The sequence below is a fragment of the Mus caroli genome, unplaced genomic scaffold, assembly GCF_978045245.1.
Source record: "Mus caroli unplaced genomic scaffold, Mus_caroli_1 scaffold_13, whole genome shotgun sequence".
NCBI classification, from domain to species: domain Eukaryota; kingdom Metazoa; phylum Chordata; class Mammalia; order Rodentia; family Muridae; genus Mus; species Mus caroli.
In genome coordinates this window covers 5,599,711-5,627,130 of record NW_028227268.1, presented here as the reverse complement: position 1 = coordinate 5,627,130, position 27,420 = coordinate 5,599,711, and the positions used below count along the sequence as shown (strand labels likewise).

General features: G+C 51.8%; 2 protein-coding genes across 2 annotated transcripts; one reads left to right on the top strand and one right to left on the bottom strand.

Annotated features, from left to right (window-relative positions):
• Window positions 1-542: 542 nt before the first annotated feature.
• On the bottom strand, window positions 543-27,420 carry Qrich2 (glutamine rich 2). Its single transcript, XM_021177558.2, has 20 exons — window positions 26,674-27,420; window positions 26,490-26,555; window positions 22,963-23,022; window positions 22,373-22,486; window positions 15,219-19,488; window positions 14,573-14,658; window positions 14,265-14,362; window positions 13,730-13,844; window positions 7,556-7,810; window positions 6,651-6,773; window positions 6,477-6,551; window positions 6,158-6,322; window positions 5,866-5,987; window positions 5,344-5,409; window positions 4,992-5,093; window positions 4,140-4,340; window positions 3,701-3,836; window positions 2,953-3,040; window positions 2,125-2,325; window positions 543-763 (listed from the first exon to the last, which is right to left on the bottom strand). Exons 1-20 carry the CDS (start codon window positions 27,241-27,243, stop codon window positions 564-566), a joined length of 7,113 nt encoding a protein of 2,370 aa, XP_021033217.2. The 5' UTR covers window positions 27,244-27,420; the 3' UTR covers window positions 543-563.
• On the top strand, window positions 9,151-9,551 carry LOC110305545 (cytochrome c oxidase subunit 6C). Its single transcript, XM_021177559.3, has one exon. It carries the CDS (start codon window positions 9,179-9,181, stop codon window positions 9,407-9,409), a length of 231 nt encoding a protein of 76 aa, XP_021033218.1. The 5' UTR covers window positions 9,151-9,178; the 3' UTR covers window positions 9,410-9,551.

The following is a 27,420-nucleotide window of genomic DNA, read 5'->3' as shown; positions in this document are numbered from 1 at the left end:
TCTCGACAGCTCGGTGGCGCTTAAGCCTTAGCTCTCCAACCATAAACCAGACCTGCCGTCCAGGGAATGAATGATCTGCCCCTCAGATGAGGAGACCTAGAAGCCCAGAGCTGCTCAGCCGACGGCAGGTACCTACCTCCTTGGGTTGTTTTTTTGTTTTTTGTTTTTTGTTTTTCAAGACAGGGTTTCTCTGTATAGCCCTTGGCTGTCCCTGAACTCACTTTGTAGACCAGGCTGGCCTCAAACTCAGAAATCTGCCTGCCTCTGCCTCCCAAGTGCTGGGACTAAAGGCGTGCCCCACCACTGCCCAGCGACCTTCTTGTTCTTGAGGCAGGGCATCAGAGAGATCCCTTGGCACCCGACTCCTTTTTTTTTTTTTTTTTTTTTTGGTTTTTCGAGATAGGGTTTCTCTTTATAGCTCTGGCTGTCCTGGAGCTCACTTTGTAGACCAGGCTGGCCTCGAACTCAGAAATCCGCCTGCCTCTGCCTCCCGAGTGCTGGGATTAAAGGCGTGCGCCACCACGCCCGGCTCCGACTCCTTTTTTAAAATGTTTATTTATGCCTCAGTGAGCAGTGGTGGACCGTGGACCCCGGGTAGGTTCCTCCAGCCCCTCCCCGGGAGGCACGTCAATGTGCATACTCAGACCCGGTTGGCTACCCTGCAGACTGGCCATGTCTGTAGTGATGGATGAATGGCTTACATTCGACTGCAGGAGACGCCCCTCAGAGGAGACCGGTCTGTCTTTCTTTTGCCCTGAAGGAACTGCAAGATAGGAGGGGCTCAGCTTGCTCTGTCTGGTTCCCCCCATACCCACCAGGGTTCACTCTAGCTTGCTCAAGGCCCAAGCAAGTTGTGAACCCCATTAGCCTGGCTGTTAGGCTGGGCCACACAGTTATAAGCATTCGTGGGTGTTCCTAAGCAAACGCTTATGGCCTTTCCGTGATCCTTGCAGAAAGAACCTGCCTCATTTATGCCTCCTGTCCTTTTAGGGGCCTTATATAAGCCCAGAAATCTTTCTACGTCAGTCTCTCCAGCTCCCATATGGTAAGTATTTCTAGGTAGAAGTCGAAAGCCTGTTAAAAGGAGCCAGGGCCCATTAGAATGGCAGACTCGTGCTCTCGTGGCCTGTTCTTGGTCACCGGTGATGACCCTTGAATTCCACCTTGACCACTTACTGTTCAGCCTCTCAGTGCCCCTGCTCCCTTGGTTGTTCCTGGGGCTAATGTTGATCTATACGCATCAGTGTAGGTGTAGTGTAGACTGTTGCGTAGACGAAAACTACCTAGGCAGCCTTGATGTACCTTGATGGTCCGGCACCACGGGTACCACACACACTACCTTGTGCCATGGGATCTTCCAGACGCAGGGTTGGAATGGAAATACAGAGCTCGGAGGTCTAACATACAAAGCTTGGGGGCAGGGGAGGGGACAGTGTACAAATGTGTTGTGATCCTTGGGTCTCCTGCAAGCATTTGCAAAATACCGTGTGGGGTTGTTATCAAGCCACCTGCTTATGGGGAGAGAGCTGTTCCTGCACCCAGACACACCCATGACCGATGAGGAGAGAGATTGGTTTAGTCACCTGGCAGTGTGGGTCCTAGCCTCACATTCTACTCTAGCAAGGACCATAGACCTTATGTGGTGGAACCCAGAAGGCCCTAGCCCCTTGGCCTTTTATCTGATCTAGCTTCTCAAGGAAGACCTAGGACTCTAGGGGCTTCCCAGAGCTAGAGGCAGAGACCTACAGTCAAGGGACGGGTGTGTGTGTGTGTGGGGGGGTGTGCGTGAAGGGGGGGGGCGTTGCACATATCCTGGGCTTGTAGCCTGGCTCTTAAAATGTTTGTGTCTGAGCAGGGAAGACCTTGGGCCTGCGGCCAGAGCTGGGTACATCTCTGTCCCCGTGTGTCTTCTTGTGTGGAGTAAGACAGTAACAGTGTTCACCTCACAGACCTGGCACACACCAAACATTTGGGAACTGGGTTTGCTCCATCCTCCCTCCCGTCACATCCATGAGCTTCCTGGCCCTTGCCTGTCTCTAGTCTGGGCAGGAGGAAAGCTGGAGGGCTGTCAGCAAGGACAGGAAGGCTTGGGGACAGTGTCCAGGCTGCTGAGAAGAAACCTACCTGCTTTGCTGTCCGCTATCATCTGTGCACTCTGAGGCCGAGAGGGTGGCGAGCTGATGTTGCCCAGGCTTGGCTGCCTGTGTATGTGGGGCCGGGCATGCTGGGCCTGCTGCAGCTGCTGCAGTTGTTGGAGCTGCTGCAGCTGCTGCAACTGCTGCAGCTGCTGGAGCTTAGCCTTGCTGTGTTTTGTCACTCCTGGGGCTGAAAGGGCATAAGAAGGGGGAGCACCAGTGAGAACTGTGGGGAGGACCTTGGGGAACAGGAGCCGGCTGAGGTGGGGGGGTCCTCCACATGCTGAGTCTGTGACTGTGCCCTCTTAGAGACTACATGTCTACCTGCCCATCAGTCTGCCCTCCCGCCCGCTCAGATTCACTGAGGACCTTGCGTAGGGTCTGAGTGAGTTCTGTCCTGGACTTGCGTTTCAGGAAAGAGAACATAAGGAAGGCACAAGGCATGATAGGAACTTCTGGTATGAACCGGAAGTTGGCCTTTGGGAGCCTGGTTTGGTACTGGAATCACATAACCACCCTTTGCTGAGTTTTGGAAAGTCTGTCAGGGCTTGGCTGTATTGTTACAGGGCGCTGAGGCGGAGGCGAGAAAACTCAGCTGTGGAGGTGTGAAGGCCAGCGAGAATGGACAAGGCCACTGCCGGGGGACTGGCCAAGGCTGGGTGCTGCTCTCCACTAGAAAGCAGCCACTTGGCTTCAGGAGGAGAAAAAGTCTTTAGGGCCCAGTGATCCAAGACATGCCCATACCAGGAGATAGACAACTGTCCTTTGTCACCCAAGCGAGAACCTAGAAGGAACTCAAGGCTGCCTGGACACTCACTATCTTTCCCTAGGATGCCTGGCAACCGTGTATCCATCCGTCCCTTGTAGATGTGTCCATCGAGGCCCAAGATGTCGACCTCATCATGCTAGAGAGGGGTATGCATGTCCATTAGCATTGTAACAGCCTGAGTATCCCCCAGGAAGGCCTGGACTGCAGACACTGTCAGCCAGCAGTGCTCAGAACCTCCCTGCCTTCCCCTGCCCCACCACCACCACCAACCCTATGCCTCACCCCCTGAAATGAGGCCTGAGGGCACATGCCTGTAATCCTGGCTCTCTGGAGACTGACAGCAGGCTTCCCACTGACTTCAAGGCCAGTCTGGGAGATATATAGCTAGTACCAGTCCAGCCAGGACTGTAAATAGCAAGACTCACTCTCAAAAATGAAAGGCCCCTGCATGGAGTCTGGTCTGAGGGCAAGATGGAAGGAGGTACTGTGGAGCTCTGAGGCCCCGTGGTGGAAGGTGGTAGGGTAGTGCCTGGGAATCAGGTGGAAGGATGGCGTTCTACCCAGTGGAGAGCCAGACCTGTATATCCTAGCTACTTTGGGAGTCCGAGGCTCGAGGATCGTGAGTTCAAGACCTGCCTTAGCAACTTTGGAGAGGTAACTTGGCAGTAAAGAGGTTGCCTAGCAACCCCTGGGAGAGCAAGGGAGGGAGGGGAGAAAGAGGACCAACTGATGGGACTTTAGGTGGTTTTCCAGAGGGGGCATGGAGGGACTATCCTTTCCATGGCTCCTGACAGACCTTCATGGCGATCTGGATCTCCTCCAGTGGAGACAGGTGCTGCGGGCGGTTTCGCCGGTAGGGGTAGGTGAGGGTGTGGCTGCCCCCACAGCGACGGGGTACAGTCGAGTAGGTGTAATCTGCCGTGTCTGCTCCCCTGGGATGTAGACAGACACGGGGTGGGGGTGGGGGGTGGGGAGAGTCATCACTTTGAGCCACCCAGGAGTGTTACTTGGGACAGGCTGGTAAGTAAGCCTGAAGCTACACACACAACATGTCACACCATGTGTGTGTGTGTGTGTGTGTGTGTGTGTGCGTGCACACTCACAATACACCCTCACCCTTGTTCCCATCCCCAACCCCAGCCCCCCACCCTGACCCCACAATGGACCCGGGACGAGCAGAAGCCAAGCTTGGCCGTCATCAGGGCCTGTGTGTCCCTGGACTCTGTCTGTCCTACCGTTTGTAGCATGGGTGGCTGAGGCACTGGGTGTGCAGCAGCTCTCGGATCATCTGGCTGCTGGCCTTCACAGAGCCTCCGAAGTGGACCTGCACCTTCTCCATGTCCATCAGCATCCTGGAGTGCATGCTGTGCAGACGCCCCACGCTTCTCTCCATCTGTGACATGTCACCCCGAGGGAAGCTGCTGCCCAGCTTCAGGCTGTGAGACCCAGGCGTGAGGGAAGAGGTCAGCCCAGGACCAGGCAGGACCTTGTGTGCTTTACCCTTGCTTTGGCTCCAGGCCCCTGCTGTGCAGGAGCCTGTGTGAACTGCACTGGCCCTCGGGAACTGACTGAGGGCTGAGGGTCACTGGGCAGGGGCAGCTCAACACCTCTAAAAGTCTGGTAAGGGACCACCAGACTTGCTGGGGAAAGTTTTTTCCCTAACACAAAAGTCCCCTTCCCCGGCCGGGCGTGGTGGCGCACGCCTTTAATCCCAGCACTCGGGAGGCAGAGGCAGGCGGATTTCTGAGTTTGAGGCCAGCCTGGTCTACAAAGTGAGTTCCAGGACAGCCAAGGCTACACAGAGAAACCCTGTCTCGAAAAAAACAAACAAACAAACAAACAAACAAACAAAAAAAAAAAGTCCCTTTCCCCAACAAAATAAATGCTTAAAATGTAACAACAACAAAAACCCACAAAACAAACAACAAAAACAAATACAAAACAAAAAAGGAAGTTCAGGTCCTCCATGGTGCTTCTGGTCAGAGACGCTCTAGGCTACTCCCAGTGTGCATTCTCAAGTCATCTCTGCCCACTCCCACCCCTGCCCTCCCTCCCCCTCCCCTGCCCAGGACCCCACTGTCCCATACTTTCTGCTTTGCTGTCGGATCTGCTCTAGTTCAAACACAGTGTAAGGCCGGACGGAACGGTGCCCTGGCATGCTCGAAATCATGGGGGTCACAGAGATGATTCTGGGCAGGGACAGAGAGAAGGGGGAGGGGCATGAGAGAGAGAGAGAAATCCCACCGCTAGGCCACCCACCTCCATGCTCTACAGGACGGCCCTCACTACTCAGTATGGGCCCCATAGGAAGTCGGAGGGGACCAGGGACAGAGATGGATCCAGGACAAGAGGCGAGAAGAGTGGGTATGGGGAGATGCATCCCTGCTTCGAAGCCTTCTCCCTGCCACCAGATGCTGTGGTTGAGGTGTGCCCACTCACTGTCCAGTCACAGTTGTCTCCAAGGGACGGTCACAGGACAAGCAGTGGAAATGAGCCAAGAGCTGCCTGTCAGGAATGGGACACAGTGAGATCCGGAGAGCTTGCCCCTCGCGCCACCCCCGCGCAGGCAGGACGGGTGGCAAATCCTGCCCTACTTCCTGGGAATTCAACTGGTGCTAACCATTCCTTGCAGGCACGCATTCTGAACCAGCTAGCCAGCTCAGTAGCTTATATGTGCCTCTGGTGTCCCCTGGTGGACATGAGTGGGATTTCCCTAAGCCAGTTTCCAAAGGGACACCTTGGAGGTGTGTCTCTGCCCCAGAAATCCAGTGTACTGCAGTCTAACCCCAAGAGCCTTGCACCTCCTTTTCTGCCTTTCCCCACCACTATTGGAAGGATTTGGCCAAGTTACTCAACTCTAAAATGTAGTCCCTCCACCTGATTGACAGTTCTAGGCAGAATCAGTCATGCACTACTTATCTGGGGCCCGCCCAGCATTCCCTATTGCCTTCCGGGCCTCACCTCCGCATGGCAGCTGCCTCATCGGCCTGGTAGAGTGGAGGGCGCTCTTTGAGCTGCTGCCGCAGTGATTTCCAGCGATCCTCCAGCATCTGCTTCAACGGGTCCAGCTCCAGGCGGTCCAGCTGGGGGGGGGGGGGGTGGACACCAGGTGAGCTGGAGGCGGCAGGTAGATGGGGTTGGGGGGTGGAGGTGGGAGGGATCTATGCTTGCAGAGAGCGGTGGTGCCCCGATGGCAGGGCCAGGAATGGCGAGCGAGCAGCCAAACCTGTCCTGTATCTTTTCCCACCCCCACCTTGCTGTCCATCTCTGCCAGGAGCTTATCCAGAAGTTTCTGCCAGTCTTGCTCCTGTCCACTCATCTTGGCCACCAGTTCCTGCATCATGTGGTTCAGCTGCTCTGTAGTGGCATCAAACTGGATCCGGCTCACTTTGGATGCCAGAGCGCTCTTGTCGGCTTTCTGTGTGAGAGACCAGCATGGGGTGGGGATGTTCCTCGGGCAGTCTGTCCTGTGTCTCCGGGTCTCTGGCTCCCCTCACATCCCTCGCCCTCCCCACCCCAACTCCTCCACTCCCATTCCCTTCACGCTGGCTGGGGAGGAGCCAGAGACTCACCTCATCAATCTCCATCTCCAGGTGCTCTCTGTTGGCCTTTTCCTTATCCAGCCTTTCTATCCCCTGATACAGCACCTGGAGGCCGGCAGGGCAGAGAAACGGAAGAGTCAGCGAGTGAGTGAGCTAGTGAGCGGCTGGGGTGGGTGGGGCCGGCGAGCCTCTGCCGCCGCTCACTTCAATGTCTTTCTGCTTCTGCCGATGGTCCTCAATGAGGTTGCTCGTGGTAATGTTGAGCTTCTCACAGTCACCCTGGACTTGCAGGATGGCACTCTGCACGTGGCCCAGCAGCTCCTCATCCTGCAGCAGCGACAGGGGAGGGTTTGGAGGCTGCTGGGGCAACCCATGAAGCAGTCCCATGGGTAGGCTGCCTTTAGAACTTAGAATGTGACCCCCCCCACCCCTATGCTCAGGAAGATAAGTTCTAGTACAAATCTGGGCTACCACACAAGGCTGTCAGGACCTACATCATGGAAAGAAAGAGCTGACTCCTGCAAGCTGTCCTCTGGCTTCTGCAAGTATGCCACGCAATGTGCACGTGCACGGATGCACGCATGCATACACACGCAAAGAAACACACGCACGTTAAAACCAAAACCATCGTCACGCAGTGCGTGCGCTCACTTCGAATCCATCCTGGTTTTCTTCAGAGGCATCCAAGACAGTTGTGTCCTCCTCTGGATGTTGTCACCCATCCCCCCACATGCTGGTGGACTGGCATCAGTGGCCTTTGGAGGCATCCAAGAGGTGACTGACTGAAGCTCACGTGTCCTATGCTGTCCCATGATCCCCGAGAGGTGAGGTGTGGGCAACAATTTGAACCAAATCTCAATTCTTGCATCCAAGAGCAAGATCTGGTGGTGACCCCCTCAGCCCGGCAGCAAGCCTTCCCTCCAGGGGAACATCTGCAAAGTGCTGGAAATGCTGGCCACCGAGGGGCAGTGTGTCCTGCAACTGTGCCTGCATCCCGTAATAGGCACTGAGTGTCCCACCCACTAAGTCCACCCTTCCCATACACTCCTAACTCCACGTCCAGCCACCCTGTGACGGAGCTGGGCAGAGAGAGAGAGAGACACACTCACCTGGCCCTGCAGCTTGGCCTTCTTGGAGGGTCTGGAGGCAGCGAGGCCACTGACCATGTCCTGTAGCTGCTCATAGCGCTGGACCAGCAGACTGACTTGGTGGCTCACATCGAGACTGCAGGCCGGACAGGTGGCCTCGGGGTCGATCTGGCCGGGCACTAGGCAGGCGGTGGACTTGTGTGGGGTTATGCTCATGGAGAGCAGCGTGGAAGAGGAGCTCAGCATGCTCTCAATGATGGTTCTGAGCTTGTCCAGCTGCATGCGGGACAGACGCGAAGGGCGGGGCGGGGAGGTGGGGTAAGGTTATGTCTCACCAATGGTGTGGCATATTCTGCCTGTCCCCTGCTGTGAGACAGGCAAGTCGCTGCCTCCTCAGAGCGTCACAGAAGGCGCTGCACGCAGTACACAGTTGATCTCTACCCAGCATATGGTTTTTCAAGTACCTTTGCTGCCAGCAGGCAGCATTAATGACAGAACCGCTGTGGGAGGGGAGCTCCATTGGGTTAATGCACACAGCTTCTGTAGCTAAGTCCTCTGCTCCCCCAGGGCCCTGATGATGCAAAGTCCTTGCAGCACAAGGTGTGAGCAGTGGGCTTGCACATCTGTCTCACCCAGGATGTAAGCTCTAACAACAAAGGAATGTGAGAGATGCAGACGAAGGTACAGGGATATCTCTGGGTCTGGAGGGGCAAGTGGCTGCCAGGGCAAGCCACTCAGCCTGGCCCTCCTGTTTCCCTCTTCTCCCTATGGTCTTACTTGGTTACCACCAGTGACTGTTGGTCCTGGGTAGTCAGCTGGATTCAAGAACCACCAGCCTAAGGATGCCGCCCAGCTTCCAAAAGGGTCATGATCATGTCACACCATCTGCTTTCTAGTGGTCAGTGCTACCAGACAGTCTCTCTAGAGCTTAAGGAAGGCGTTTGAGACAGTGTGAGAGACACACAAGTTGCTGGAGGACAGAAATAGAAGAGAGGTGTGCAGCCAGGAGGGGTGAGGGAGAAAGGCACGCATGAATGAAGTTAGGCCCAAGGAGTCAGTCAAAGGAATGGCCTCCCTCAGACTGCCCTAAACTGGATGTTTGCTCTCCAGTTGCAGCCCTACACTCAACACATTTCCCTTGGGTTCTGAGCTCTCAGGGTCAGCAGCTTGCTAAGGGTGGGTCCTGAGCTAAGGCCCATGCAGCAGATGGCTGCCAGGGTTGAAAAAAGGCGTACCGATCTCTGAGTTAAAACAATCCCCAGAAAAGCTAGGTATCTCAGTAGAACCTTAAAGGATAAAAAGTGGGTCTCCGGGAAAAATCGGGAGCCAGAGGACATTTCAGAAAGAGCAGCCTAAGAAGGTATAAATATGCTGGGAGAAAGGCAGAAGGCCAGGGAGCCAGGAGCCAGAGTGAGCAGGTGGTGCAGAAGGTGGAACCTGCTGGAAAGGATGCAAGGATACCCGGAGCTGGGTATGGAGTGTTTGTGTGGGAGCCTGGGTTCCATCCCAGCACTGCAGAACGAACAAACAAACAAACAAACAAAGCAAAAGAGACGGGGGTAGGTGGGGTGGGGCATAGGGTCTCTTTAAAAGTTCATTGTGGGAGAACTGGGAAGGACGTTGGTGTAGAGGACATTGGCTACCATGAGTTCCGGTGCGCTGTTGCCCAAACCACAGATGCGTGGTCTTCTGGCCAAGCGTCTGCGGGTTCATATTGTTGGCGCATTCATTGTGGCCCTGGGAGTTGCTGCTGCCTATAAGTTTGGCGTGGCTGAGCCAAGAAAGAAGGCATATGCAGAATTCTACAGAAATTATGATTCCATGAAAGATTTCGAAGAGATGAGGAAGGCTGGTGTCTTTCAGAGTGCGAAGTGATTTCAGAATGCAAAGAATTCTCTGGATTGCGCTCCATAGAAGTTCATTGCTGACCTGCGCTCCTCAACTATGAAACATGAATATGTGGGCTAAGGAGTAGTTTCTTTCAATAAACAGTAATTATATGGACAAAAAAAAAAAAGTTCATTGTGGCCGGGGAGGCAGAGGCAGGCAGATTTCTGAGTTTGAGGCCAGCCTGGTCTACAGAGTGAGTTCCAGGACAGCCAGTGCTATACAGAGAAACCCTGTCTCAAAAAAAAAAAAAAAAAAAAAAAAAAAAAAGTTCATTGTGGTACTGGGAGGTCCCCCAAGGCTGCCAAGCTCAGGTGTGTACTTTGGGCTGATAATCGAGCGGATAGGTGACCTTTGACTCTCTGGACCTCCCCCTGCCTGTAGAGAGATTTTTAATCCAGCAACATGGCTGCTCTGATAGGGCATCATATCCAAAGATATGATCCAGACAGAATACAAACATGCCCTGGCTGGAATACAAGACACGCCCTTAGTACACACATTTAATCCCTAACAATGAAGGTAAGGTTCGACTGCAGACGGAAGCACTCATGTCTGAAAGTGAAGTCTAATTGAGGGGCGGACAAAGTGATGGACCAGAGAAAGATTTGACAGAATGGGTCAGACATAGGATACGCCCAGCTCACAGGGAAACAGCACAGAAAAGAGAAGCTACTGAAGAGCAGAGGGGGTGGCAGGGGAGACAGTGGTGTGTAGAGGGTGGATCTGATGCTAAGGTCTTGTTTTCCAGTTGGTTCTTGATCTATCAATAAAGATGTCAGGGGTCAATTGTTGGGTGGAAAGAAAGAGGCAGGTCTTGCGGTTCCTGAGAGGGGAGGTGAAGAGATGCAGAGGAAGAAAAGGTTGTTGTTGGTTTTTTGTTTTTTGTCTTTGTTTTACCATGTTTTGGAGGCATAAAAGGTGAACAGCCTAGGGCGGATCTAGGGCAGAGCAGCCATAGGCCACTTCCTCAGGTGGGAGGTTAGAGTGTTGAGCTAGGAGTATTGGGAAGGACCAATAAGACAGGTTAAAATTGAACAATGTGTGTTTGTGTTTGTGTTTTTTATCCAAGGATCTAATATTCTCTGGGCAAGGGTTGGTAAGTGTGGCCTGTTCCCAGAGCTTAAAGCAGGGTAGCAAAAACTACACACTACAGAGGTAGTGTGTGGTATGTGGTGGGTGGTGGGGGTGTGTGTGTGTCAGTTTTACTGGGACAGTTTCACAGAGACAGGTTAGACACAGGTGAAAACGGAATGAGCCAGAGAATAGGGAGCTAGAAGATCACAACAGATTGCCAAAGTTAGCATGAGGCCAGGCAGAGCAATTCAGTCAGAATCCAAGAGAAGCAGGATTGAATCAGTCAGCTTGGAAGATTAGATTATACAGAAGTTAGAAGATTCTAGGCCTAGGAATAGAACAGAGGGGGAAAAAATGCTCTGGGCTCAGCCTACACTGTGAATTTGCACATCTTGGGTATGACTCTTGTCTCAATCCTTCATCTGAAGAGATAAAACCAACATTTACACCTGCCCTTACAGGACAATCCACTTGGAGTCATGAAGGAACTTGGATGAGTGTAGCGTGGTGAAAACACTGCCATATAAGGCACTGAGTTTGATCTCTCCAGCAAGATGCGTTTCAGAGCGGAAAGCACCTGATGGCCGGTAGACACAGGAGAAGGTCTAGGCATTACTAGTTCCTGGGGAAATGCAAATCCAAGCCATAGTAACACTCCACACCCTGTCACTTTCTAAAAGGAGAGAAGAGGAGCTAGAGAAATGGCTGAGCTGCCAAGAGCACTGCTCTTTTTTTTTTTTTAAGACTTATTTTATTATTATATGTAAGTACACTGTAGCTGTCTTCAGACACACCAGAAGAGGGCATCAGATCTTATTAAGGATGGTTGTGAGCCACCATGTGGTTGCTGGGATTTGAACTCATGACCTTTGGAAGAGCAGTCAGTGCTCTTACCCGCTGAGCCATCTCTCCAGCCCCACTGGTGCTGCTCTTACAGAGACTCAGGTTTGGTTTCCAGCACCCACATGATGGCTCCCAGTGACCTTAACTTCAGCCCCAAAAGATCTGACACCTCCTTCTGAACACCCATACTCATTTGTGCACACATCAACAACACATGCACACACATACACACACGACACAAAGATACACAGCACACACATACACATACAAAACACAAACCACACACATATACACAACACACATATACATACACAAACACATACACACATAAACACACATATAAACACACATAAATGCACAACACAAAGACACACAGCACATATATACACATAAAAAACACAAAACACACATATACATACACAAACACACATATACAAACACATCACACACATGTATATATACATAAACAAACACAGCACACACAGAACAAAACACAACATGTACATACACACACACATACTAATACACATGCATACACACATATACATACACAGGCACACATACACACACAAAACATATAAACATATACATACAATGCACACACATACCACACATAAACATACACACACACACAAGCACACGCAGGGTCTGATAATTAAGAACAAATAGAATAAATCTTAAAAGAGAGGGGTAAGTGTTGACAAAGACATGAAATCGGCAACCGGCATGCCCTGCTGGCCAGGGTTTCGTCTGGGGAAGTAGCCAGCGAGCTTCTTGAGTGTTCAGTCACTGTACCATGCGGAAGCTCTACTCCAAGGTCCGTGCCCAAGAGGAAAAGCACAGGAGTGTTCACATCAGCATGAATCCTAGTAGCTAGAAGAGAGAGGCAACCCGGCTGTCCACCTGATGGGTGGAGGGAGAACCTTCTATTGGCCACAGAATGGATTATTTTGAGTCCCAATGAAAGTGGATCCCAGAGTTGAAAAGACAGCTCAGTGTCTAAGGGCACTTACTGCTCCCTAAGGGGACCTGGATTCAGCACCTGATGGTGGCTCACAACTATCTATGACTCCAGTTCCAGGGGACCTGATGCCCTTTTCTGGGACTCCAAGAGGACTCCACACATGTGGTGCACATACGTGAGGGCAAAAGTTCCAAAGCATGCAATAAAATAAAAGACGGAGTGCTGAAGAGCTGGCTCCGAGATTAAGCGCATGTGCTGCTCATCCAGCGGACCCGGGCTCAGGTTCCAGCATCCACATCAGGGGGTCACTTGTAACTCCAGCTCTAGGGGTCCTATGCCTCAGAATTCCCTGAGCAACACCCCTCCCCTCACACATGCACACACTCACACATTACTAAAAGTCATTGTCAAACAAGATTGACACCATAGAGAGAGAAGCTACTGAGGGGCAGGAAGCGCTCCTGGGGCCTCTCAGCCTCACAAAGAAGTACGGGCAACCCAGGAATACTGAGATCAGAAGGAGAGCGTCTTCTCTAGGGGAATCATGCCAATATCAATGGCCAGGCCTGACAACATAAGGACGAGGAACACTGCACGGAACGAGCAGGATGCACTTTTATATTTACACACACACACACAGTGGAAGAAAAAGAAGCCATGAATTTGAAAGAGAACAAACTAGGATATATAGGACAGCTTGTGGGGAGGAAGAAAAGGAAGGAGGGAATGATGTAAAATGTTAACTTATTAAAAAATAACAAAATATGATTAAAAGGTGTTTTTGTTTGTTTGTTTTGCTCTTTTGGGTTTTTTGTTTGTTTGTTTGTTTGTTTTTTAGGACATGGTTTCTCTGTACAGCTCTGGCTGTCCTGGAAGTCACCCTGTAGACCAGGCTGGCTTTGAACTCAGAGATCTGCTTGCCTCTGCCTCCCGAGTGCTGGAACTGAAGATGTGTTTTATGATGTATAAGTTAAAGGAAATACACAGTAGGAATCAAGCAGGGGAGGAGCCTGTATCTCAACTCCTGCATTGGTGCCCTTGCCTTTGAACTTGCGAGCTCGGACCCAGATGAGCAGCAGTCAAGTGCTCCTGCTGTTCTGCAGTGCTTTGGGTGAGAGGTGCCCTCCGAGGCCTGTGCATTTGAACACTTGGTCCATGGCTGTTGATTCCTTTGTGTTGGTGGAAATGTAGCCTGCCAGTCTCTGGCTCTGGCAGCCAGACTTGCCTATCCTTCCTTGCCATGAAGGGCTAATCTTCTTGAAGTCCCTTTTAGTCATGGTATTTTATCACAGCAACAGAAAAGTGACTCCATACCTCCCCCCCCCCGCCCCCCATGGCTGGTCTCCAGGTTGGTGAGGGCTAGGCTGCCAGCCCTCTACCCTGACCCTGGGAGGGGCCCTGGACCTTGGCCACAGACTGTTCACCTGATCCTGCAGGTAAAGAGACGCCTCAGAGACAGAGTTCTCCATGGTGGCCTTGCCTCGATCCTGGCTCTCTCTCAGCTCATTCAGCTCCTTCTCGATGTCAGACACGGTGACTCTGCAGTGGTCAGAGAACAGCTGGTCCCACCACTGCCCATAACCCTTTGCTCAGAAGAGCAGAGATCTGACTGTGGGACACACAGCACAATAAGGCCACCAGGAGCCTGTGTCTATGGATCCCAAATCAGAGGGGGTGGTGGTGGGGTGGTGGGTCATAGCCCAAGGAGGGACACTGGTGTTTTTCCCAGCCCTGGTGCTGCTGTTTTAGGAATGTTGAGGTGGGGGGGTCTTCTACCAGATCTTGTAAAGACTATGACACCCTGAGGAGCCGGTACAATCCAGATGAGAGGCAATGACCATTGCCGGATGTGGGGAGGTGGAAGGCTGCCTCTATTCCTGAGCCTTAACCATGAGGCCAGATGCACCACCACCCTACCCCATCCCCCACCCCACCCCTGAGGTGGCGAAGGAGTGTCACCTGAGGATGCCCAGCTGCAAGCTCAGATGGTTAGGTTTCACTTCCTTCCCTCCGGTGGTGTCAGCAGCACTGTCCACAAACTTCTGTATCTTCTCTAGCTACAAGCACCGAGGAAGCCAAGTGTCAGACAGGCCTGAGGGTTGGCTTCCCCAAGGCAGCCGACTGCTTGTTCAACCCCTCTTTCTATCTCATGGGTGAGGCGGTGGGTACCCAGCAGCCTCCTGCAATGGCCTCCATCGCTAGAGAGTTCCTAACAGTGCTCGAGATTGTTAACTTAGAACTACGGAAGCCGACCCTCCCATACGCACTTTTGCCTTGTCCTGCCGAACTTCCTTGTTCAACATCTTTAGGCTCTTCAGCTGCTCTGCCAGGTCCTGGGGTATGGTCTTTTTGACTACGGAATATGGAGGCTAGCATCAGGGAGCAGGATTCCCATTGGGCTCTTTAATCTGTTTTACAGTCTTTCAATAATGAACTGAGCCCAGAGGTCAAATCAGTGGATTATTTGACCCTGCTTTCCCTGGATCAAGTAATTGGGCAAGGAGGTAGAAGAGGAGAGGACCCGTGTCTGTCAACATGGTGTTTGACTGCTAGGTATCTATCTCCTGCTGCCTCTGCCATCTCTACCTACTACTGAGCTGTGACTGGGTAGTGGTGAGCTTCGTTCTGCAGCTCTCCCCCTGACGCCCCCCTCCCCCCGCCCATGCTATGCCCTCACCTTGTACACCTTCATCTCTGCTGCCCTGGCAAAGGCCCAGAAGCCTGCTTCATGCCTCTCTCAAGTCTACCCCAATCCTGCTGGCTTGCTCTCACACTCTGCTATCTATACATCTGGCCTCCCCACAGGCTGCTGCCGCTGCCGCCACGTGTAGAGTCAGGTCTGGGTAGGAGTGTGTTCTGCCCCAGGGAGAGAGGGAGTGAGGCTACTTTCCCTCTGTGGCAAAGGATGCTCACCTATCATTGTGATCAGGTACTGGATTTTCTCGAAGTCAGTCTGGCCAGCCAGTTCCTCGTCCAAGTCTTTCAACTGTTCCTTCAGTTCTAAATAGAGGGAGATGAGCTCCCCGATCAGGCGCAACGTTTCCACCGCCATGGGGAAGCTTGGAGTCATTTTCTCCAGTGACTCCTGCCGCTGCTGCTCTCGACGAGTCTCGCTTACTGATGAAAACTGCTGGAGATAGTTCCAGGATTCCTGAGTCCTGGAGTCGATGGTAACTTGTTCTGGGGCAGTTGGGGCAGCCAAGTCAAGGTGACTTAGCTCCCAAGAGACCTGGGTATCCACCTCAACTCTCTGCACTTGTTCAGGCAGGCCGGCCTCTTCTGTATCATACTGAATTTCAACTGTCCTTGTCTTGGCTTTTTGACCTGAGATTCGATGGACCCCTTCAGGAAGTTTATCTTGCCTGGTTTGGAGTGCTGTAGGAAGCTGATATAACTGGGGCAATTGTGGTTGCTGAGTTTCAACCTCCATTGTTGGAAAGCGAAGGTCTATGCTTGGTGTTACAAAGTCTGGCTGAGTTGGAGTGGGTTGTCTGAAACCACGTGGAAGTGTAGCAGGTTGAAATATACCACGAGGAAATATACCAGGGTGAATAAAAGGAGGTGGGGCCAAGTCAGGCTGACCCAGATCCTGAGGGCCTGCACCAGGCTCAACCATCCCAGGCTGTATCCTGTCAAGCCTAGCTGTCCTAGGCTGTAAGAAACCAGGCTGATCTGCCCCAGGCTGCAACAAACCAGGCTGATCTGCCCCAGGCTGCAACAAACCAGGCTGATCTGCCCCAGGCTGCAACAAACCAGGCTGATCTGCCCCAGGCTGCAACAAACCAGGCTGATCTGCCCCAGGCTGCAACAAGCCAGGCTGATCCATGCCAGGCTGCAGTAAGCCACGTCTTTCTTCCCCTAGCTGCTCCATGCCAGGCTGCACCAAACCAAGTTGAGCTGCACCTGGCTGCATCAGGCCATATGGAGTCAGGAGAGCCTGCACCAGGCCTCGACGACTAGTACCAGCCTGCATCTGCCTAGGCTGAAGAGTTTCAGGCTGCACCGGGCCTCTCTGATCTGTGATAGGCTGCACCAGGCCACTCTGATCCGTGATAGGCTGCACCATCCTAGACTGAGCCAGTCCAGCCTGCAGCAGACCACCCTGATCCACGACAGGCTGGACTAGCCTAGGCGGAACTCCTCTGGGTTGGAAGAAGTTACGCTGAAGATCAGAAGGTTCCACAAAACCATGCTGGTACATTCTAGGTTGTACCAAGCCACGCCGGTCCATGCCAGGCTGCATAAAAGCACTCTGGTCCACTATAGGCTGTGCCAAGCCAAACTTGTCCTCACTAGGTGCTCCAGGTTGTGCCAAGTCAGGTTGTGCCACACCAGGCCGGGCCTTGCCAGGATGTGCCACACCATGCCGGGCCTTGCCAGGTTGTACCACACCATGCCGGGCCATGCCAGGTTGTGCCAAACCCTGCCGGGCTATGCCAGGTTGTACCAAACCCTGCTGAGCCATCCCACCTTGGGCTAAAACACTCTCGTCTGCACCAGATTGTACTAAATCACGACGACTCATTCCAGGTTGTATCCACTCAACTTGACCCACTCCAGGTTGCATCAAAGCACGCTGACTGTCACTAGGTTGGAGTAAACCACGTGCTACACCGGGCTGCACAAAACCATATCGATCATCTCTTGGCTGAACCAAACCATACTGACCTATACCAGGTTGGCCCAAGCCAAGTGAGTACGCAACAGGCTGCCCCCAACCAGTAGGAAGTGTACCAGGCTGGACCATGCCAGGCTGAACTGCACCCGGCTGGACCATGCCAGGCTGAACTGCACCTGCTTGCAACACACCAGGCTGAGCTGCACCCGGCTGGACCATGCCAAACTGAACTGCACCTGCTTGCAACACACCAGGCTGAACTGCACCCGGCTGGACCATGCCAGGCTGAACTGCACCTGCTTGCAACACACCAGGCTGAGCTGCACCCGGCTGGACCATGCCAGGCTGAACTGCACCTGCTTGCAACACACCAGGCTGAACTGCACCCGGCTGGACCATGCCAGGCTGAACTGCACCTGCTTGCAACACACCGGGCTGAACTGCACCCAGCTGGACCATGCCAGGCTGAACTGCACCTGCTTGCAACACACCAGGCTGAACTGCACCTGTTTGCAACACGCCAGGCTGAACTGCACCCTGCTGGACCATGCCAGGCTGAACTGCACCTGCTTGCAACACACCAGGCTGAACTGGACCCTGCTGGACCATGCCAAGCTGAACTGCACCTGCTCGAAACACACCAGGCTGAGCTGCACCTGGCTGGACCATGCCAAGCTGAAGTGCACCTGCTTGCAACACACCAGGCTGAACTGGACCCGGCTGGACCATGCCAAGCTGAACTGCACCTGCTTGCAGCATGCCAGGCTGAACTGCACCCGGCTGGACCATGCCAGGCTGAGCTGCACCCGGCTGGACCATGCCAGGCTGAACTGCACCCGGCTGGACCATGCCAGGCTGAACTGCACCCGGCTGGACCATGCCAGGCTGAACTGCACCCGGCTGGACCATGCCAGGCTGAGCTGCACCTGGCTGGACCAAGCCAGGTTGAGCTGCACCTGGTTGCAACACACCAGACTGAACTGCACCTGGTTGCAACACACCAGGCTGAACTGCACCTGGTTGCAACACGCCAGGCTGAACTGCACCTGGTTGGACCATGCCAGGCAGAACTCCACGTGGTTGTGCCATATCAAGCTGATCTACACCAGGCTGCACCAAACTCCAGTCTGTACCAGGCTGTACCAGAGCACGCTGGTCCATTCCCGGTTGAAGCAAACTATCCTGACTTGCACCAACTTGCATCAACCCAGCTGCATATGCACCTGGCTGCACCAGCCCGTGCTGAACTGCACCAGGTTGTTTCAGCTCCTGCTGATCCATTCCAACTTGTACTAAATCGCGTTGATCTATACTAGGCTGTACCCAACCGGGCAGATATGCACCAGGCTGTACCCCGCCACTCTGATCTGTGCTTGGTTGAACCCAAACAGGCTGCCCTGTGTCTGTTTGTATGAGACCTTGCTGATCTGCACCAAGTTGTGCCAAACTAAGTGGAAATGCACCAGGTTGAATCAAGCTAGGCTGACCTACACCAGGAGGCACCAAATGTTGGTCTGTGCCAGGCTGTATCAAACCACCCCAAACTGCGCTAGGTTGTCCCAAACCTTGCTGACCTGACCTAGACTGTGCCAGACTCTGCCGTTCTACCTCAATGGGCACTGAACTACGTTTCTCTGCAAGAGCCTGCAATGAAGCCCGCCGTTCTGTCCCTACAGGCACTGAACTGCGCCGATCTAAACCAGGCTGTGCTACATCACGCTGCTCTAACCTGAGCTGTTCTGCACCAGGTTGTACAAAGCGTGACGTTAAGCTGGACTGTCTAAAACCTTGTTGATCAGTACTAACTTGCATCAAATCAAGTGACACCAAGGTACGTTCATCTGAACGAGATGGAGAGAACGCACGTTGGTCTGTACCAGGTGCTACCAGTCCCCGCTGATCCATATGATGTGGGGGCGGTCCTTGCTGGCCTGTGCCTGGTATCGGCAATCCATGCTGATCTACGCCTACTGCTGTCAACCCTTGCTGAGCCGTGGGCCATGGTCCCTGACCACTGTCACGCATAGCACCCTGTTCCATGCCCTCTCGGTCCATTCCAGGAAGCATCATGCCTTGCTGATATGTGCTAGGTGGAACTATACCAAGCTGGATTGTACTCAGTTTTTTCAGTTCCCTGTCAGGTCCTGATGGTGGCAGCCCACCACTCTGAGCTTTATCAACAGGTACCGATTCCTGGCCATACATTTCGGGGGGCTTTACACCAAACTGACCCGTAGTGATGGGCATCACAGAGTCTATCAGTCTAGGCTGATCCATGCCAAGTGGTTCCGTCCTGGGTATCCCACCACGTTGAGTCTGACCAGGGAGTTGCTCATCTCTTCTTGCATATGTCTGGCGATCTGTCTCGGATATGACCTGGGATGGCTCACGGGCCATATCCCGAAATGCAGTAGTAGATCTGCTTTGATCTCTGCTGGAGACTCTTTCTATACCACCAGTGGAATCCAGAGCCTGGTCAGCAGCCCTGAGAAACATTCCACTCGGAAAGAGGTCACTTGAGGTAAATTTGTGTTTGCCAACTGTTGCTGTGGACGAATCCGAGCTCTGGGTAAAGAGAAAGGGAAACCGATTACAATCACTAAGAAGCTGAACGGAAGGCTGTCTTGGGTACTTGACTGGGATGATTTAAGACTGTTGCAGTGAAGCAACCCTGTATGTGTGTGTGCACACGCGTGTTTGTGTGTGATTTTGTTATATTTGTGTGTGAGTGTGTGTCTTTGTGTGTGAGAGAACGAGAGAGAGAGAGAGATGGATGGATGTTGGGGATAAACCTGGGCCTTGCAAATGTTAGCTCCTCTCCTACTACTACTACTAAGCCATATTCCAAGTCCTTTGTTTTACTCTTTATCTCAAGGCAGGGTCTCCATAAATTGAACTCACGCTGTAGCCTAGGCAAGCCTTCAGCTGTTGGTCTTTCTGCTTCAATAGTTGGGATTACAAGCCTGCTAGATTTTGTTGTTATTTGACAACCCCCAAGGTCAGCCTTGATTTTGACCTTACAACCTTCCTTCAATACCTATTATGTCCTTCCATATAGCTGTTCTCTGTCCCACTGCCTCTTACAGAGGCCTTTTGTGATGAAGTCTTTTCTGCAAGATCCAGGGGACTCTCCCTCAAGATCCTGGACTTCATCAGACCTACAAAGTTCCTTTTGTCATTGAAAGGTCAGAATGGGGGGGTGGGGTTAGCATAGTGATGTAGAGGTTTCTGGGGCTGCTGACTCCTTACAGTGAGTACAGGCACATCCGATGAAATCCTAGAAAAAACAAAAAAACAAAAACAAAAACAAAAAAAAAAAAGGGACACAGCAGCTACAGAAGTTGTGGGGAAATAGAGAGAGTCCCTGGGGTGGGGGCACTGTTATTTACTAATGGGTGAACACAGCTGGGTTCTAGGGAAAAAAAAATGTAACGTGGAGTATACTCATTGAGGGAGTGCTGAGGTGGCTTGGTTTGTAAAAACATCTGCCACCAAGCCTCACCTCAGTACAAGCCCTGGCCCCCACGTGGTAGAAGGAGGGAATCACCTCTAGGATTGTTCTCTGACCTCCACATAGGCATCCTGGAATGCACACAGCCATATATAGGCACACAGAGTAAATTTAAGTGTAATGGAAGTTTAAGTCGTAACCCCAGCCATAATAATTTAAAGGATCCAGTGCCTCTAACAGTCTTCAATATATATATATATATATATATATATATATATATATATATATATCACAAAGTTTTGCTCAAGATTTTGAAGCAGTTGATATGGGAATTAATTTTTCATAACCCATAGCTCTTGATCTGCAGTTTAGCTGTTCCCGTACAGCAGGGACATCCTGCAGTCTAGGCAGACTGACACCCTGCCCACAGGCTCGGCAAGCTTTTCCTCCAGTTTTGACTTCAAGGTACTTGTGCAGATTTGGAATTTGGGTGCCTTAAGATTATGAGGGGCAAAGTCATTTACTGGCTATTTCCTGTGTGTGTGTGTACACTTGTGGAGGCCAGAGGAGGTCATCATGGTTTGGCTTTCTCAGTCTTCTTTCTTGGTCTGTTTGAGGCAGGGTTTCTCACAGAACTGTGAGCTCACATACTTAGCATGGGTGGATGGCCAACACCCCCCACCAAGACCCCCCTTCCTTCTCCCCCCCCCCCCAGAACATGAATTACTGCCTACTCCTCTATGACAGTTTTTGTTTGTTTGTTTTTGTTTTGTTTTCTCTGTGTATCCCTGGCTGCCCTGGAACTCACTTTGTAGACCAGGCTGGTCTCGAACTCAGAAATCCGCCTGCCTCTGCCTCCCAAGTGCTAGGATTAAAGACGTGCGCCACTACTGCCCAGCCTATGACAGGTTTTACACGGACTACACATAGCTCTTCCTGCTGCGCTCTCGCCATGCCTGCCCTGGATTTCTCTCTCTTTTTTCTTCTTGCCTTTGCTTTCTCTAGCCTGCCAGGCCACCAAAGCTTGATATATCATAGGCATTTTTTGATACCGTAGGCAGAGGTGGCACACGCCTTTAATCCCAGCACTTGGGAGGCAGAGGCAGGCGGATTTCTGAGTTCGAGGCCAGCCTGGTCTACAGATTGAGTTCCAGGACAGCCAGAGCTACACAGAGAAACCCTGTCTTGAAAAAACAAAACAGAAACAAACAAACAAACAAATCACCAGGGTTTGCCAAGGATGTAGGGACAATGTGTACCATCTCAAGATGGACAGAAACACTAGCAGGGACCCCTTGCTAGAGAGCTGTTTCCAGTTCTGGTTACCCTGGTCCATAGATGTTAAGGGATGAATGCTTTTTTTTTTTTTTTTAAGTTTACAGCTTTTATTATTTTTTTGAAAATAAGATCTATTTTATGCATATGAGTACTCTGTAGCTATCTTCAGACACCCCAGAAGAGGAAGAGGGCCTCAGATCCCATAACAGATGGTTGTAAGCCACCATGTGGTTGCTGAGAATTGAACTCAGGACCTCGGGAAGAGCAGTCAGTGCTCTTAACCTCTGAGCCATCTCTCCAGCTGCGGGATGAATGCTTTTTTTTAAGCATAGACTATAAAAAGGAAGTCGGACAAGCTACAGAAGCAAAGCAAACCAGCCCCGGGCATCATTTTCCACCCAGAGCACCAGCAAAGCTCAACAGTGGCTTATCGTCTATGTGGGAGGAGACCGAGAGACGAAATGACCTCCCTACAAGCTTCTATTTGGACTCTAAACTGGGTCCGCACAGTAGCAATAGGTAGACAAAGCGTAAAGTTGTCATTCCAAACCCAGGAATTTATCTGGGTTACTCATGCCGATGTCATCCTGGAAAAATGTTTTAAATATCTACAAAGTAAGTAGTGACAGTCCAAACAGCAGAATATGAGACAGTGGAACATATGAGAGATGTTCTCTGGAATACCACCCAGTGCTGCTGCCCAGTACCCGTTTGCTTTACCCCTTTGGAGGCCCTCCAGCCATCACCAATCACTTGTTCTAGCTCTTCCCAGGTGACCATGGTGATTTCTTCACCACCCGGAGCAAGAAGATTCAGCCTCCGACTTAATAGATCCTGTGAATAACATATCATGATACAGACACGTGTATAAGCATGAGTGCAGACACACGTGGTGTAAGTGCGAATGTACACACACAGACGTGTACGTATGAATGTACACACATGTGTAAGCATGCATGCACATCCCGTTCCCTGCAGTTTGGGACCAACAGGGTTGATTGGGTGCTACCAACAGCCACAGCCTCAGGAAGATTCACTGGCCTTCAGTGACGAGCCAGAGGCACAGAATTGGCTGATGGGTGCTTTAGCTCACATGGATTCTGGATAGAGCCCTGAGCAAAGATGGCAAGGATGTGCACTTCTACCCAGAAATAGTCCTGCTAAGGTGGCAGAGTGCATATGCCCCCTACCCCCAAAGGACACAGATATTCAGGGATGGGAGTTGGGACCAGGCCTAAAGAGAAGCCAGGCTGAAGAGAAGTCCTCTATCTAGCCCTCAGGACCCTTCCCCCAGAGCTTGCTCATATTACCAGGTATTCTTCTCGGCTTTTAACTAGCTTCTCCAGTTCATTAAAACGTTGAAGGAGTTCCTGGAAACAGAGTTTAGAAATGGACCATCGCCTCCGCCCTCCTGTGTGCACATGCACACACACACACACACACACACACACACACACACACGCACGCACGCATGCACACACTGCCTTGGTGTAAAGGAGAAAAAGAAATGAGAAGCCTATGTGTCTTAGTGAAGGCACAGTCTCTGGTTCCTAGTCTACCTAGTTTTAGGTGGCATAGAAAGCCAGGTTCCCAGTTCTTTTTGGTGGTGGTGGTGGTGGGTTTTGTTTGTTTGTTTGTTTGTTTGTTTTTCAAGGCAGGGTTTCTCTGTGTAGCTCTGGCTGTCCTGGAACTCACTCTGTAGACCAGGCTGGCCTTGAACTCAGAAATCCACCTGTCTCTGCCTCCCAAGTGCTGGGATTAAAGGCGTGTGCCACCACCACCCGGCCAGGTTCCCAGTTCTTTTCCTGGTCAGTGGGAAGGAAGGAAGTAGTGAAAACAGTGACCAGTCAGGGTTCGTGTGGGGCAAGAGTTGATCTTGGCTTCGTCAAATGCTGCTCGTTACCTAAAGCTTCCAGCTCGACAGTTTGAAGTCCACCTTGTCTCTCCAAAAGCAAGGACATCAGCAGTACCTGCTAGCCTGAGTCACGGAAGGAGAGGAGCCATCAAGGGGTGGGCCCCAGCAAGTGATCGGGACTTCAACTGATGGTTGTGAGCCACCATGTGGTTGCTGGGATTTGAACTCATGACCTCTGGAAGAGCAGTCAGTGCTCTTAACCGCTGAGCCATCTCACTAGCCCCCCTCAACTATTCTTTTTTTTTTTTTTTTTTTTTTTTGGTTTTTCGAGACAGGGTTTCTCTGTATAGCCCTGGCTGTCCTGGAACTCACTTTGTAGACCAGGCTGGCCTCGAACTCAGAAATCCGCCTGCCTCTGCCTCCCAAGTGCTGGGATTAAAGGCGTGCGCCACACCGCCCGGCTCAACTATTCTTTATAACTTGTGCTGACCTCCAGGATCTAAGGCTGGATTCTAAACAGATCCTTCAAACACTAAAGTTTGGATAAGACCAGACATGGTGTTGCATGCATGCTGATTCCCACAGCCCTTGAGAGGTGACTAGAAGGACCAAGAGGTCAGAGGTCAGCCTTGACTACACAGTTAAGTTCAAGGCCAGCTGGGCTACAAGGAGACCCTGCTTAAAAAACTGAACAAAGGAAAGGACAGCAACAACAACAGAGAAAGTGGGGTCCACTTCCCAGAGCCAAGACCAGAGATGTGACGGTTCCCCAGGCCTATGTGAGGCTCAGGCTGGGTTAAAAGCCAGAGATCTCCCAGGGCTGGGCCTCCTCGTGCTCACAGGACAGTACATGAAGAACCCACTGGGACTAACTTCTCCCTCAGGAAAACCCAAGGCAAGATGAAAGTGTCCCCAGCTTGTTGCAGCTTGTGTCTGTGACCTTGACAAGGCACTGCTATCCGACTTTCCATCCCTACTGTCCTCATGAGGACTGACCCTTGGGTTAGCAATATACATGTTGGCTCCCGGATTCCTCTACTCTCCCTTGCAGGGGGTGGAGGAAGCTCTGAGTGAAATCTTTTGTGAATGTGTACTGTTGATACGGGTACAGCTGAGTAGGGGACCCCACATCCTCAGAGCCATGGGGGAATAGTAAACACACACACACACACACACACACACACACACACATACCCATAAGGCTCAGGGTGGTGGTGGTGGTGAATCATGGCTCATGGCAAAGCCTTTTTTCTGGTCTCTGTGTAGATGTTGACAGTGTGTGTGTGCAGAAACCAGCCACATCTCATCCCTAAATATTTATAGACTGGAGGCTGCTCCCCTACAGAGGGCTCTGCTCCTGCAAAGATGACCTAAACCTGTCTCTTTGTACATCTGTGTGCAGTAACCCTACCTCCCTGCTCAACTGTAAGCAATAAACATACTGAGCTTCTGGGGTGTGGAGATTTCTCCAGCTGAGAGCCGGTCAACCCCGAGTTTCTGCCCCACCCCCATCTCCCTTCCTCCTCCACCTCCCGCCCTCTTCTGTGTATCCATGGGGTGTTTTCCTCAGTCCTCTGCTGCCCCCTGCAGGCTGAGCAAAGACCCAGCACTTCTCCAGTTGCCAGACTAGCTCAAAACTTGCAGAGGACTTAGTTTTCCTGGGGCTTGCAGGATTCTTCATTTCTGCCTCCCGAGTGCTGCTGGGACTACAGGCAGTAACCACCATTCCTTACGCGCTCTCTATTACTTTACTTTGTGTGGTGGTGTGAATAAAAATGGCCTCTGTAGCTGAGCAGTGATGGCTCACACCTTTAATCCCAGCACTCAGGAGGCAGAGGCAGGTGGATTTCTGAGTTCAAGGCCAGCCAGGTCTACAGAATGAATTCCAGGATAGCCAGGGCTACACAGAGAGACCCTGTCTCAAAAAACCCAACCCCCCCCCCCAAAAAAAAGAACGGCCCCTGTAGGCTCTTATATTTAAATGTTTAGGGATTAAATGTTGTAATGATTGGGAGGCGTAGTCTCCGAGGAATTGTGTCACTGAAGGGCAAGCCAGGCCCAGGGTCTCTCTTCTACTGCCTGCTGATCTGGCTACAGAGCTCTCTGATATTTCTCCTGCATCGTGTCTACCCGTGGGCCACCATGCTCTTGGCCAAGATGATAGACCAAACCTTTGAAACTGTAAGCAAGTCTTGCTCATGGTGTCTCCTCACAGGAAGAGAACAGAACTTGTGTACTTTGTTTGCTTTGAGACAAGGTCTCACTGTGTAGCACTGGTTAGCCAAGAACTGGCTATGTAGACCAGGTTGACCTCAAACTCACAGAGATCCTCCTGCCTCTGCCTCCCAAGTGTTGGGACTAAAGGAATCACCATACCAGGATAGTCTCAATTTTTTTTTTTTTTTTTTTTTTTTTTTTTGTTTTTCAAGACAAGATTTCTCTGTATAGCTCTGGCTGTCCTGGAACTCACTCTGTAGACCAGGCTGGCCTCGAACTCAGAAATCAGCCTGCCTCTGCCTCCCAAGTGCTGGGATTAAAGGCGTGCGCCACCAAGCCCGGCTGATAGTCTCAATTTTTAAGGAAACTCACTTTAAGAATATCCTGCAATGTCTCAGCTACCTTCTAAATCAATTTAGGTATTCTAGGTGTCTTGATAAGTTATTGATAGCTGTAGGAAATGGAATGAGGCTGGAGAGATGGCTCAGCAGGTAAAAGCACTGGCTGCTCTTGTGAAGGGTACCGGTATGGTATCCTGCACCTACATAGCGCCTTACAACTAACTCCAGTTCCTGGGATCTGATGCCTTCTGCTGGAGTCTTCAGGCACTGCATGCATGTGGGTGCTCAAACACACATACAAACAAATACCAACACACACACAAAACCAATTATTTTTTTTTAAATGAGGCGAGAGAGTAGGGGAAAAGCATCAACGCACTCGTGAGGTGTGGTCCCTAGGGTGTGGTCCCTAGGGTGTCCTCACCTGCAGCTCAGGAGCCTGCTTCAGAATTTTCACATCTTCTATGAGGTCTTGGAGCACACTCCTGGGCTGCAAGGTAGAGAAGGAGTCCTGTGAAGCCAGACCTGGTACCCCTTGTATTGGGGGTAGCTTAGGGCCCGGAGGGTAGCCCAGAGGAGCAGAGGATTTTTAGGGCTAATGTACCCACCGTGGTCAGGCTGGGAGTCCTTGAGGGCTTTAGTTGTACCATCTCTGTGGACATCTTGACTGTGGGCTCAGGCTTCTCCATCATCTCCTCAGATTCATAGATCTTGGAGAACTTTGTTAGGGATATCTGTTGGGTCATCAGAGCTATCTCCTCTTCCTGCTGGAGTTCAGGGACTGAGATCTGGTCTATTTGTGTGGCCATGCCCTGTACTTTGTCGTCTATAGTTTTAAACTGTTTGGTGAGGTCCAGTACCTGGTTACCCAAGTCCTTCACCTGGTTTTCTAGCTCTTGTGGAGTCTGTGACAGCCTAGGTAGACTCCGGTGCTTCTCTTTGCTGGTTGACAAATGCGGGGCACTGTGGGTGTCATGCAGCGACTCAGCTCCGCGGCCAGTCTCAGTCGATGGGTAGCGGAAGTCGATAAGTACTTCTTGGAGGTTGAGGCTCTTGAGAATAGCTACTATCAGTGTGTGCAAGGCCGTAAAGTTCACCGCGCCCACCTCTGGAGTGCCAATTGCCAGGTCAGCTAGCTCCCGGAGGGAGACCCTGTTGGCCACCAATGAGGGCGGCATCGTGTGCTCTGTGGGGGAGGCACAGAATCAGGGAAGAAGGGAGACCAAATGCCTCCTCGTTCCCAGAAGGCTTATGGGGCCAGCAGGGGTCTCAGCAGGTGGCCCTGTTTGTGGGTTTGTGGCTTCCTAGCTGGAGCCCTGGGCTCCGCTCTCCTAGCCAGCCCGGCTCTTGGCCGG